Source organism: Ornithorhynchus anatinus, chromosome 14, assembly GCF_004115215.2.
Source record: "Ornithorhynchus anatinus isolate Pmale09 chromosome 14, mOrnAna1.pri.v4, whole genome shotgun sequence".
Taxonomy (NCBI): domain Eukaryota; kingdom Metazoa; phylum Chordata; class Mammalia; order Monotremata; family Ornithorhynchidae; genus Ornithorhynchus; species Ornithorhynchus anatinus.
The window spans coordinates 52,866,644-52,878,444 of NC_041741.1; the positions used below are offsets into that span (position 1 = coordinate 52,866,644).

The window sequence follows — 11,801 nt, forward strand, 5'->3', positions numbered from 1 at the left end:
CAGGAAAACTGAATTATGGGTAATTAAGTTTGAGATGAATGTCAGTGCTGAGAGACAGCATGAGGTGAAATGAATAAGTTGCATAGGGGCTGGAGAGCTGAAAATGCAGGCATTGAACTAGAAACTGACTTTCCAATGTGCAGAAGTGTTAGTTATACTTAATTCAGAAATACCAGCCTTACAGGTCTGATATTAAGGGTAGAGAAGGGTGCAGTGCAAGAATAGGGTAGAGCACAGTGAACAGTCCTCTTTGGAACTGCTCAGCAACTTCCATAGAAAGAACCTTTTGGTTATCTGTAAGGGGTTGCTTCCAGGGATGAAGGAGATGAGTGTCTAGATTAAAAGTGTATGTGTGTGTGTCTCCACCCCATTTTTCTCAGGTGTATTGTAGCTCTCTGAGGATTTTTTTTTCTTTTGGTGGGGAGCATAGAAAGCAGATTAAAGTCCTGGGCACAGCAGGGTTTCCCACACCCCGTCCAGTTAGTAGTTGCCCTGGAGATCTGTTGTTGCTTTTTGTCCAGGCCTTCTTTGACCTGGGTGTGTGGAGATGCAGGGGAAGTGAAAAGTGAAGAAGCCAGGCTGTCTGGGTGTATCATCATTTTTTCTTTTTTTAGTACAGTAAGTTAATTTGGGGGTGGTGGAAGAATGTGTCCTTGAGAGAAACTGCATTGTTTGCAATTGCTCCCCTTTGCTTCTCAGGCTCAGGACCAACATCAGATCTTCTCCATTGCTACTCTTGCACCAGTGAGCGCTGTTGGGGACAATCTGGTGACTCGGACCACCTCGACCATCTCACAGAAGGTGAGAGTGAAATCAACCTTGTTTTCTTCTGTGCTCAGCAACTGTGGTTCCCCTCTCTCACTGACACCCAGGGTTATTGCCTTCACTCTCTGTTCTAGACTGAACTCCTGTCTTAAATCCCCAGTATTCCCTATTCTCTCCTTGTCCCATAAAGCAAATGCCACTGCTCAAAACAGGCTTCTGTATAAGTATTTAATAAATGCTACTGTTAATATCTAAGATGCCAGTGCCTCTGAAGCCATTGGATTTGTCTTGTCCCCAAATGTTCCTCACCTATTCCACATCCATCCTCATTCTTCTCACCTGTCACAGCTGACTTCCAAATATTCCTTCCAACTTTGATTCCCCTTACTTGGCACATCCACTTTTCTTCACTTCCTGATGACAATCTGTGCTGAATTACTTCCTCAGCACTTTCAAACATGGCAAAACTTTTCTCTAATTAAAACAAACAAAAAAAACTGGCCCACCACCCCACCTTTACATTTTCTTCCCACAGGTCATGCAGCACCAACACCTGGCCATGGATAAATTAGGGTGGGATGCCCCAAGGGAGATATTGAGCAGGTCCTACTCCCTCTAGAGCAGATGTCCAGTGCATTTCCCACTGCATAGTCCCTCGTGGACTATGCCTCTTCCATTTGGACCATCGGGTCAAATATCAAACCTGCACTGCCATTGAGATGGAGCTGTTGGCTGTGCAAATATCTCAAATGGAAGGTATTGTGTCTTTTTTCTCCTCTGCGTGTGTGTGTGTGTGTGTATGAAGGGAGAGGGTTACGGTTAGCGGGGTTGGGGGAGAGAGAAATAAGGAAGAGGAGGCTACTGTGGATACGGAAGTTGGTTCTGGAAATGGGGGTTACAGGTAAGGGTTTAGGTTTAGGGTGGTGGCTGATAGGGGTTAAGGTGAGGGGTTAGTTAGGGTTAGGGCTGGGGGGTTAGGGATAGGGTTAGAGGAGGGTTTAGGGTTTAGGGTTTTGGGTTAGGGTTAGGGGATTAGGGTTAGAGGGTTAGAGGGTAAGAGTTAGAGGGCTAGGGTTAGAGGGTTGGAGGGTAAGGGTTAGAGGGTTAGAGGGTAAGGGTTAGAGGGTTAGGGTTAGAGGGGTTAGGGTTAGGGAGTTGGGGTTAGAGGGTTAGGGTTAGGGTTAGGGGATTAGGGTTAGGGTTAGGTCATTAGGGTTAGGGTTTAGGGCTAGGGTTAGAGGGTTAGGGTTAGAGGGTTAGGGTTAGGGTTAGCATCTTCGTCTCAGCATTCATCCCTCCCCCCGGGGATCCTAGGCGACGGGTAGAAGCGGAAGAGTCTGATCATTTGATTCCTAAACCTGCTGCCTAACCTTGTGTGCTTATGTGTCTGTGCATTTGTCGTTCCTAAGGGCTTCGGGAGAAGAACTGAAAATCAAGGCCTACCTGCCTCCGGGAAAACAGTTTTTGGTCACGAAAATTGGTAAGAATTTGAATTCCGAATCAGCAAAAGGTGATAAATCAGCCACAGGACAGCCTGCTCACGGCTCGGTGGCCTCGAGGTGCGTCAGGCAGGCGGGTCGGGGAAAGGGGCCTCTCGCCGTTGGTTCTGGGGAATCTGTCCACCCGCCCCTGGGCTTTGCACAGCAGAACTGCAAGCAGGACAGTCATTTACGTGTTCTCTGTGGCTGGGCTGTGGCAGACTGCTTTGTGATTGCCCACAGCCGCCACTTCCTCAGGACAGGCAGCAGTCCCGGTGGCCTGGCCACAGAACTACGGGTGGACTCTCCCTGCCCCCTCTGGCCTTAAAGACCAGAAAGAGTTGAAATTGCAGGGCTCCCATATGGACCATGGGCCTGGCCCGGGGGACTTGCTCTCTGTAGCTCGGGCTCAGGCCTGAGTAGCCAAGGAACACAGTTTTACAGCGCAGTCTGGAACCGGGTGCTTCGCGGTGACCGTCTCAACCAGGTGACCTTTCCGGTTACATCCGTGACCCGGCTCCCTCAATCTGGGCAGGAGTAGCAATGTGTGCGAGACAAGTCAAATTAGCCACTTTATCCAAGCAGGCTGCCGGCTCCCCCCCACTTCCATCCATCCTTCTACAGAGTGAGGGGTTGGGATGGTAAGGGCTGGCAGGGCAGTCCCTGCTTTGCTCGCACATATGTACACCCACCCCTATTCTGGGCCCGGTCCCCGGAGTCTCCTGCTTCCTGGCATTCTGGGAGGGGATCGCGTCTACTAATTCTGTTGTATTGTCCTTTCCCAAACACTTAGTACAGGGTTCTGCACACAGTAAGCGCTCGATTAATGCCACCGATCATCAATCGATAGATCAGGAGCAGAGATCTTCTAGGTCCGCTATAGCCGTGAACCTCTGTGCTCCCCTGTAGCCCTGTTCCAGGGTGGGGGAGGGTAGGGTTGCCTGGCCTCTTTGCCTCGGTTGAGGCTGCAGCGGCCTACCGACAGTTTGATTTTGTTGGGTGAACGTCACTCTCTACCCTATGGTCGCCTCTTTCTTCCCAGAGCGCCTTGAGGTTGGGATGTCAGGCGAAGCGGGGCACTCGGCCACTCAGTAGAGGTTAGTAGAGAGCCAGGGCCCCGCTGCCTCTTCTCAAGCCCCAGCGTGGAATACGCTCTTGATGGTGACTGCTCTTGCCTCCCATTTTCTCTAGTGCCGTGCTACAAACGGTGCAAACAGATGGAATACTCGGACGAACTAGAAGCCATCATAGAGGAAGATGACGGGGACGGAGGGTGGGTGGACACCTATCACAACGCGGGTAAGTAGGGCAGTGGTCACATCGGGGACAGAGGGAGAAGAAGAGCCGTGGAACGCCATCGGTTCTGAGGTCACTGACGCTGTCGGTCAGTGTTGGAATAGAGAAGGAAAGAAGACCTGCGGGCTGCCCCTGGGGAGCGTCGGGTCTAATAAATGAGGGTGGTTATTCAGCCACGTGTTACTCTGTGCTCAGCGCTGGAGTAGATGAAAGGTTATGAATTCAGACACGGTCCTTGGCCCCCACGACCTTACGATCCACCTTCTCCCCATTTTACAGATGAGAAAACAAAGACCCCGAAAGATAAAGTGAATCGCCCAAGGCCGCAGTATGGGCCAGGGGTAGAGCTGGGGCTAGAACCCGGGTTTCCTGACTCTTCATCCCAGCCTTTTAATACTGGGCTTCTCCGTTTCCCCGAGTAGGGGGACGATGATGCTGGTTAAATCCATGACCCGGCACCCTCAATCCGGGCAGTAGTTGCAGTGTGTGCGAGACAAGGCGAATTAGCCATTTTATCTGAGCAGGGCACGTGTTGAGGGGCCGGGACTATTTTCTGAGCAGACTTTGTTCTCGTGGAGTTTCCATTTTGGAACAGGAGCCATTTAGGGCCAGTAAAATCTGCCCTATGCCATCTCTTTCCGGGATAGTGCCCAGCGGATGGTAGGGTTGCTGATGGGGTGTCTGCCAGCTCTTCGCCGGCTCTGGAGCCCGGCCTGGGAATCCGGTCCAGCCCTATCCGGTTCGTGCTGTTCTTGGACCCCACCTGGGGTGCCTCAGGCCCTGAGTTTCTGCCTTTCCTGCCTCCCTCTCTTCCCTCTCTTCCCTCTCTTCCTTCTTTTCCTCTCCCCTCACCCTCCCTTCCTTCCCTCCCTCCGTCCAGCTCTGGGGCGGCGCCCCCAGCCAATGAGAACGCAAGAGCCCAGGCTGTAGCTATTGGGGCTGCGGCTGAGGCCACCAGGGGGTGGGAGGCGGTGGTGGCCCAGAGCCGGGGTCCACTCTGGACCAGGCACCGGTCCCGCCCATCCCCCTCTCCCATGGCCCCGGTTACCGTCTTCCCAGGATCATTTTGGCTTTTCTGCTGAATTGGCTAGGTGTGGCAGGAGTGGCTGAAGCAGTGAAAGAGATCACACTGGACAACAAGGTGCGTTGCATGGCCAATTGGGTGGTGAGAGGGAGCAGTGGAGACTGGGGGTCGCCTCAAAAATACACCCAGATGTGTTTGAATTGGAAAAAGGGGACAGTTTCAAGGTAGGTAAAGCTCATTTGATACCAGTTTTAACTGTCAGTTTGTCCCCCATCAGTTTCTGATGTCTGCTGAGACATGTCACCGTACTTTTGCGGTTTGCTTCCTTAATCAGCTAAGCTTGAAAAGTTACTAAAATTGTAGGTAAATGAAAGGGACCATTTCTCTGAAGGAATGCTCAAGGAAGATGTGGTCTTCCGCTTGTAATCGGGACTGTTCTGGGGGAAGCGTCTTATGGTTTAGGGGGCTGCATGTGCGGTTTCCTTGCTCTTTCAGTGTGCTTCACTGACAGGCTCCTGGGAAATGCCCAGTAATTAAGTGGCGTGTTCCCTGCCTGCAGGGAGCTTTCCACTCTAATGAAGGAGACCAACAGAAAAATAGTCACAGCCAGAGTGATCAGAATCAAACTTTGAGTTTACATATATATGTGAATGCTGGGGATGGGTATAAATCAGTTCACGAGTACTAGAGTTGGAAATCTATGGCTCAGGGTGCTGGGAGACTAATCAGGGAAGACTTGTTGGAGGAAGCGGGAGGACAGGGACTGTGTCCAAATCGATTTGCTTGTATCCACCCCAGCGCTTAATACAGTGCCAGGCACATATAAAATGCCGAACAGGTACCACAATTATTATTAATATTATTATTGATATTTTGGGAGGGTACTGAAGGTGGGAAGAGCTGTGGACTGTCTTATATGAAGAAGGACGGAGTTCCAAGCTGTGGAGGGACAGTGTGAAGAGAGGATGGAGGCGGGAGAGTGGAAAGCGAGGTCTCGGTAGAAGGCCGACTTGGAGAATTGAAGCAGAAGGAGATGCAGCATGGCCTACTGGTTAGAACATGGGCCTGGGAGCCAGAAGGACCTGGGTTTTAATTCTGGCATGCCAAGACCAGAGTTTGTACCATGGTGGTCACAGTTTGGGTAGAAAAGAAGGGACAAGTCTGGGAGACTGTGCAGGAAGCATTTGACAGTTGGGTGAAGTGAGAGTTATTTTTTAAAATGGTATTTGTTAAGGGCTTCCTCTGTGTCCGTAACTCTTCTAAGCACTGGGGTAGACTCTCTCTCACATTTGGCTCACAGTCTAGGTAGAAGGGAGAACAGGCATTGAATCCCCATTTTACAGATGAGAAGATTGAGGCACAGAGAAGTGACTTGCTCAAGATCACAGAGCAAGCAGTTGACCCAGGATTAGAATCCAGGTCCTCTGCCGCCTAGGCCCGTATTCATTCTTCTAGGCCACTCTGCTTCATGATGACAGCTCAGAGTTGAAGGTGTCCTTGAGGTTATGGGCTTCCGGGACTGGTGGTGAGATAGGAAAGTTAGGGGAAAGAGTGGGATTTGTGGGGAAAGGTGAGGATCCTATTTTAGATATGTTGAGTTTGCTGTCTTGAAGCCAAGGGATGGGGGACTGTGGGCCGGGGTGGAAGTGAGGGAGAAAGGGAAGGAGATATCTTCTGCGTAGAGAAGGGAGCTGAAGTTTTTGGAGCCAATAAGCTCCCCAATAGATGAGCTGTGAGCGAGAAGGGTAGGGGCACTTGGAAAAGCACCTTGGGGGGCACCCAAGGTAAGAGGGTGCGAGATAAAGGAAGAGTCAGCGGACAGAACCGAGAAGGATTGGTCAGAGAAGGAGGAGGAGACCCGGTTGGTATTGTGTAGCCCAAACCCAGTACTTCTGGCTGTTTGGAGGAGACAGAGGAGGGTGTAGGACACGGGGTCCACTGCAACAGGAAGGAGGATGGGGATGAAGAGATGGATGGATTGGTGGATGGCATTGAGCCCCATGAACTTGCCTCTGAGGAGTCCCCGGGGACCTTGGAAGGCACCACTTCAGTTGGGGAAAAAATTGATCGAGAGCCAGGTGGTAGAGAGTTGAGAAGAGAGATGGTGGCAGGGAAGTGAAGGCAGTCCAGTGGATGGCTTGATCTAGGAGTCGGAACAGGAATGGGAGCACCGAGATGGGGCTGGAGGCAGAGGGGCCCATGGGGTGGAGGAAGGGCTTTGGTAGCCTGGGGGAGGTGAGCACCTGGGAAAAGGCAGAGGAGAAGCTTCTTTAGGAGAGTGAGAGGCTGAAGATGCGAGGGAGGGAGGGAGGAAGAAGAAGAGCGGGAGCAAATGATTTTAGTGGTATGAGTGGGCATAGAGAGGGCCAAAGGTGCAGGGCGATGGCCTAGAATGCCCCTTTTCTCCAGTGGAAGACTCCGTCCTGGGCTGGGCGGGCCCTGGCTCTTGACCCAGCGATGGCTTCATTTGCTCATGGTCTTGGGACTTCCTTGGGCTCTGGCAGCATCCGTTTCCCCCGGCACCATTCTCTCCCTGGCTTCTGATTCACAGGACAGTGTAAGGCTGCAATGTCGCTCGGGATCACATGAGGACGAGGAAGAAGAGGAAGAGGAGGAGGAGGAGGAGGGAGAAGCGGCAGATATGGAAGGTGAGTGCCGGGGCTGTAGGCCCCAGGGTGGATCCTGCCTGGCTAGCTGTGGTTGAAGCTGACAAAGGGGACCGGGGCACGCCTATCTCACCTAGTTTCCTGCCAAATAGAGCGGGGCTGTCCCAGCCCTGAAACGTGGCATCGTTTTTGGGGGCGGGGTGCCATGGGTACTCATGCTCCTGGGCCTCCGGGTATAGGAGTTCTCGTTCCAGTTCCAAAAGTTTCCCCAGTTCCAGAGCCTCCTCGGGCTCTCTGCCAGTCCCGTTCCCGAGGCCTTCAGTTGTGGCCGTCATCTTAGGATGCTCTCTAGGTGGGTGGATGTGGGAAAACTAACCCTGGCATGGCTGGACCGTCCCCCTGGGGCTTCTGGAAATTGGGGGCGGTGGCGGGGTGGGGCGGTGCCCTAAACAGCCCAAGGATGCGCTTGCTGTTACGGCCGCCCATCTGCCTCACCTGGTGAAAGCGAGTAGGGGGCTCCGGCAGCACTGACCGTGCCCACAGACTGACGGTCTGGAAGGTGTTCTATAAATTTTGTTCTTCTTCATGGGTAGGCTGAATCTGGAGGGCAAGGAGTGCAGAGGATAACACAGGCCCAGAAAGTAGAGCTCCTTCTTCCAAAGGCAAGGATGAGCACTGGCCTTCCTAGCGCGGAGCGGAGAGCTCACCGCTGCCTCCACCGCCCACCGCCACCACCTGTCTCTCCAGGCAGAGATTGCCTGCCGGTGGGAGAGGTTGAGGGAATCCAGGCTGGGGACCAGGAAGAGACACTGCTCATTTGCCATCCTCCCTGGGCGGGTATTGGTGCTCATCACGGGTGGTGAAAGCCACGGCCTCCCAGTCGGTTGTTGTGGGGTGCAGCCTGGAAGTGTCTTTCAGGGAGCCTTAGGGGTCCCCTCCCCACCTCCCCACTTCCAGCGGGGTCCAGCCATGGGCGCTTTCCACAGCGGGTTCAGCACGGAATATGGGAGAGCCGGCAAGCGCCAAGGAGCCCGCTGCCTTCTTTCGAGGCTCTCCTGAGGGTGAGGGGTGCCCCTGGGCTGTGGGGCTCCCACTCCACACCCCCTCACTAGCCAGGTCCAGGGCTCCTGGAGGCACTGTCCCAGGGGCCGAGTCCCATCTAGGCGGGGCCGAGGACCTGGGGTGAAATAGCTGTGACTGGGGGGACGGTCAAGGGGCTTCAGACAGTTTTGGAGGAAGCGGGGGTCTAATCACTCCTCTAGGCCCCAGGCAGCTTGGGCTTATCCTGTGGGGAGCTATGGTCAGGGGCAGGGCTTCAAGACCCACTGAACTGGGCATTTCTCTCCCCGCCCCAAACACCATTCTCCACCCCTGCCATCCATCCCCTCCCGGCTGCCTCCAGCACTCCAGGAAAGGCAGGTGAGATCGTATGGGCTTTCCACCTGACCAGGTTGGGCATGTTGGTGACCAAACTGAAGTCGGTTACCTCCTCCACCCCCAACCCTCCCACCCTGAAGTGCATCCATTCTGGGTCCAGGATTGAGGTCGGGGGCCGGGGGTGGGGGGGACTGGGAGGAAGGCATGAATGCATTTTTAGGATGACGATCTGAACTAGGCGTGTCTCAAAGCTGATTCACTCATGTCACATCATGTCCCACCTTTTATAACAGAATATGAAGAGAGTGGGCTGTTGGAGACCGACGAGGTTAGTGAATTGACTTTTCATTAGGTCATTTGGATGCTGTGTGTGTGTTTATACTTAATATCTTCCACAAACATTTTCATTCTTGACTTATTCTATGAGACATAGAGATATTATACTAATGATAGCATTAAGTGCTTACTAAGGTACTCTAAGGGCTGGTTAATACAAGATAGTTAGATCTAGCACAATCCCTGTCCCATGTGAGGCTCTCAGTCTGAGGGAGGGAAAGCAGGTATTTTTGTCCCCATTTTACAGATGATGGAACTGAAGCACAGAGAGGTTCAGTGACTGGCCCAAAGTCCCACAACGGACAAGTGGTGGAGCTGGGACTAAAAACCGAGTCTTCTGTCTCCCAGTCCCACGCTCTTTCCATCCTAATGCTTGGGGGCTCGGAGGATGATGAGTCAGTGAGGATGGAAGACTGACTTCTAAACTTTGGTTTTGCTGTCTTTCACTTCTGTTTTCCGACATTCCGCTTAGGCTACTCTGGACACGAGAAAAATGGTAGATGCTAGCAAGACGAAAACTGATGTTGGGAATGAAGATGCAATTTTGCAGACCAGGACCTATGACCTATACATCACGTACGACAAATACTACCAGATGCCTCGACTCTGGCTTTTTGGCTACGATGAGGTAAAGCTCCAAGGAGCTGGAATGATTGGGAATGAATCTGAGTCGCCCACAGCAAAATCTGGCCGGAAGAAGGGCTGGGCTGGGGGGGGAGGAGGAGGAGGAGGAGGAGGAGGAGGAGGAAGCAGCCCTGATTTCAAATGCACAGCCCATAGCTTTAAGGCGATTACCAAATGACCCAACTCTCATCACTCCCTCCTTCCTTTTCCTTCCATCCTTTGTCAGTCTTTCTCGTCATACAGAGCTCTTGGAAGTTTTGGGGAGTGGGTGGGGAGGAGGGAGGGAGGGAGCAAAGAGAGGGTGACCTGTCAGCCCCCAAGGGCTGATACTCAGGTGTTCAGCAGTGGGACTCAGGGCTGTGCCCCAAGTGGAAGTGGCAGCTCTGTGGTATCTTTGCTTCTGGTGGTTAAAGTGAGGCTCACAAGACCTCATCCTAGTTTCTCAGTCAGGGGGTCATTTGAGGGCCTGGGGGCGGGGGAAGGGTGTGGTCATTGACCATGAGATGAAGTTTTTATGCTGGAGGAGGAATATATCTCTCAAAACCTAGTTTTTTCCCTTAGTGACCTGAAGGCGATGACTGACACCATCCGTTGTGCAGGTGTGCCCGTGACCATCCTTAAACTCCCCCAGTGTTTAGGGGTTAGAAGAGTCTCGAAGCTCGAGCTCCTGGGTTTAAAGCTGAGAGGGATCTTTCCGGGCCCAGGATTTGGAGAGGCAACAGGCTTGCAGTGTGTGTGGCCAAAGGTTGAGACCAAAACTTGCTTTCTGCTTCAGCAACGGCAGCCACTCACCGTAGAGCACATGTATGAAGACATCAGTCAAGACCATGTGAAGAAAACCGTGACCATTGAAAACCACACCCATCTTCCACCACCTCCTTTGTGCTCAGTGCACCCCTGCAGGTCGGTCTCATTGCTCTTGGTTTATTCTTTACGGTCTGTGGAACGACTGGGGAGGGGTTGGGGGAGGGAGGGAGGTTGAGGAAGAGGGAAGGCGGGAGAGAGGAAGAGTTTCTGTTGCTTTTTGTTTTTTTTTTAAATGAACGGTGTTTTTCTCTGACCTAGTGGCCCAGAAAGACTGACCTCCTTGCCACCTCAATGCTCTTTTCTTGGGGCACATAACTCATTCATGGACTGAGCAGCAAAGAATGTCTTTCCTTTACTGGCTGAGCCTGGTTTTTAAAAGAAATCCTAGACATGCCCAAATATAGGCGACAACTCTTCATTGTGAGGGTGGGAACCAGAACGAGGAAGGGAGGCAGAGGCAGGGTCCGGAGGGACAAATCTGTTCGGCCCCAAGAGTGTGCCTGACCATCTGGCCCCACTTCCTCCTCCCAACCCAGATCCTCCTGCTGCTACTGCTGAGTCCTGGACAGAGAATCCTCTGCATGCTGTGGGTTCAGGTCTAGCCTGTTCTGACTGTGGGGGCACAGGCGTTGGTGAGACCAAATTCATACCCGGGCCCAGGGGGGCTTCCCGATCTTCCAACAGAGCTGTTTCTCCGGTTGTCCCTGCCTCTCAGTCCCGGCCACAAGCCCGGGCAGCTTGCCTGCTCTGCCCCCCTTGGGGGAGTCACGGAATTTCTGATGGCTGAGGCTTGCTTGGGTCCAGAGAGCAGAGAGGAGTTTAGGGGAGGGAAGGGAAAGGAAAGGAACAGCAACCCCATTGATGGGGAAGATTGGAAGCCGAAGGCGCCGAGTGGGAGTGAGTTGCTGACTGCCCCCAGGGCAGCGAGGCTCTCAGGGACTCCTGCTCGGTGACGGTATTGGGAGGGGGCTGCGGTAACCTCGTTGTTCTTCCGTAACCCAGAGCCTCCAAGTACCTTCTCATTTTCTTGAAGTTCGTCCAAGCCGTCATTCCGACCATAGAATACAACTACACGAGACACTTCACCATGTGACGGAACGGGGCTCGGGCTAGTTGACGGACGAATTGAGCCCCGGTCTAGACCTTACCGACCAGATCCACCTCTATGTACGATTGATGAAATAAAGGGACTTTTATGTTTATGTTTTCAATAAAATATGTTCCATTACCAGCCTTACTTTAATAAAAAGTGTGAGAAAAAGAAACCGACTCGTGTGTCACCTGTTAAAGAGGCATTGGCTTTTACCCGCAGCAACCCCCGGACAGGCCGCAGTAGTTTGTACATCAGCCTTCTCCCATGGAACTGGGCCCCTGCAGTAGGCTGGTGTGAGTTTCATCTCCGGCCGGGGCTCCCACCCTCATCTCACTTGGGGTGGGTGGGGCCGGGCCGCTGGGAGTGAAACCTTTTGACCGAAGAACTATTAGGCT

The 11,801-nt window shown here is 52.8% G+C and overlaps 1 protein-coding gene across 2 annotated transcripts; it reads left to right on the top strand.

The window, feature by feature from the left end:
• The first annotated feature begins 2,174 nt into the window (after nt 1-2,174).
• On the top strand, nt 2,175-11,578 carry LOC114816379 (ubiquitin-like-conjugating enzyme ATG3). 2 transcript variants are annotated; one of them, XM_029078493.2, is made up of 8 exons: nt 2,175-2,245; nt 3,435-3,542; nt 4,631-4,680; nt 7,115-7,211; nt 8,840-8,874; nt 9,355-9,510; nt 10,282-10,409; nt 11,316-11,578. In XM_029078493.2, the coding sequence occupies exons 2-8, from the start codon at nt 3,461-3,463 to the stop codon at nt 11,404-11,406; spliced, it is 639 nt and encodes a 212-aa protein (XP_028934326.1). In that variant the 5' UTR covers nt 2,175-2,245; nt 3,435-3,460; the 3' UTR covers nt 11,407-11,578. The 2 variants fall into 2 exon arrangements, with proteins under 2 accessions (XP_028934326.1, XP_028934327.1); XM_029078494.2 differs by lacking the exon at nt 11,316-11,578 and adding an exon at nt 10,850-11,033.
• The last annotated feature ends 223 nt before the right edge of the window (nt 11,579-11,801 follow it).

Bases quoted from the DNA above. Each gene is read 5' to 3' on its own strand.
- LOC114816379 (XM_029078493.2), top strand. From the start codon at position 3,461: ATGGAATACTCGGACGAACTAGAAGCCATCATAGAGGAAGATGACGGG. The intron at 3,543-4,630 runs GTAAGTAGGGCA...TGAATTGGCTAG, and splicing joins GGACACCTATCACAACGCGG to GTGTGGCAGGAGTGGCTGAA. The intron at 8,875-9,354 runs GTTAGTGAATTG...CATTCCGCTTAG, and splicing joins GGCTGTTGGAGACCGACGAG to GCTACTCTGGACACGAGAAA.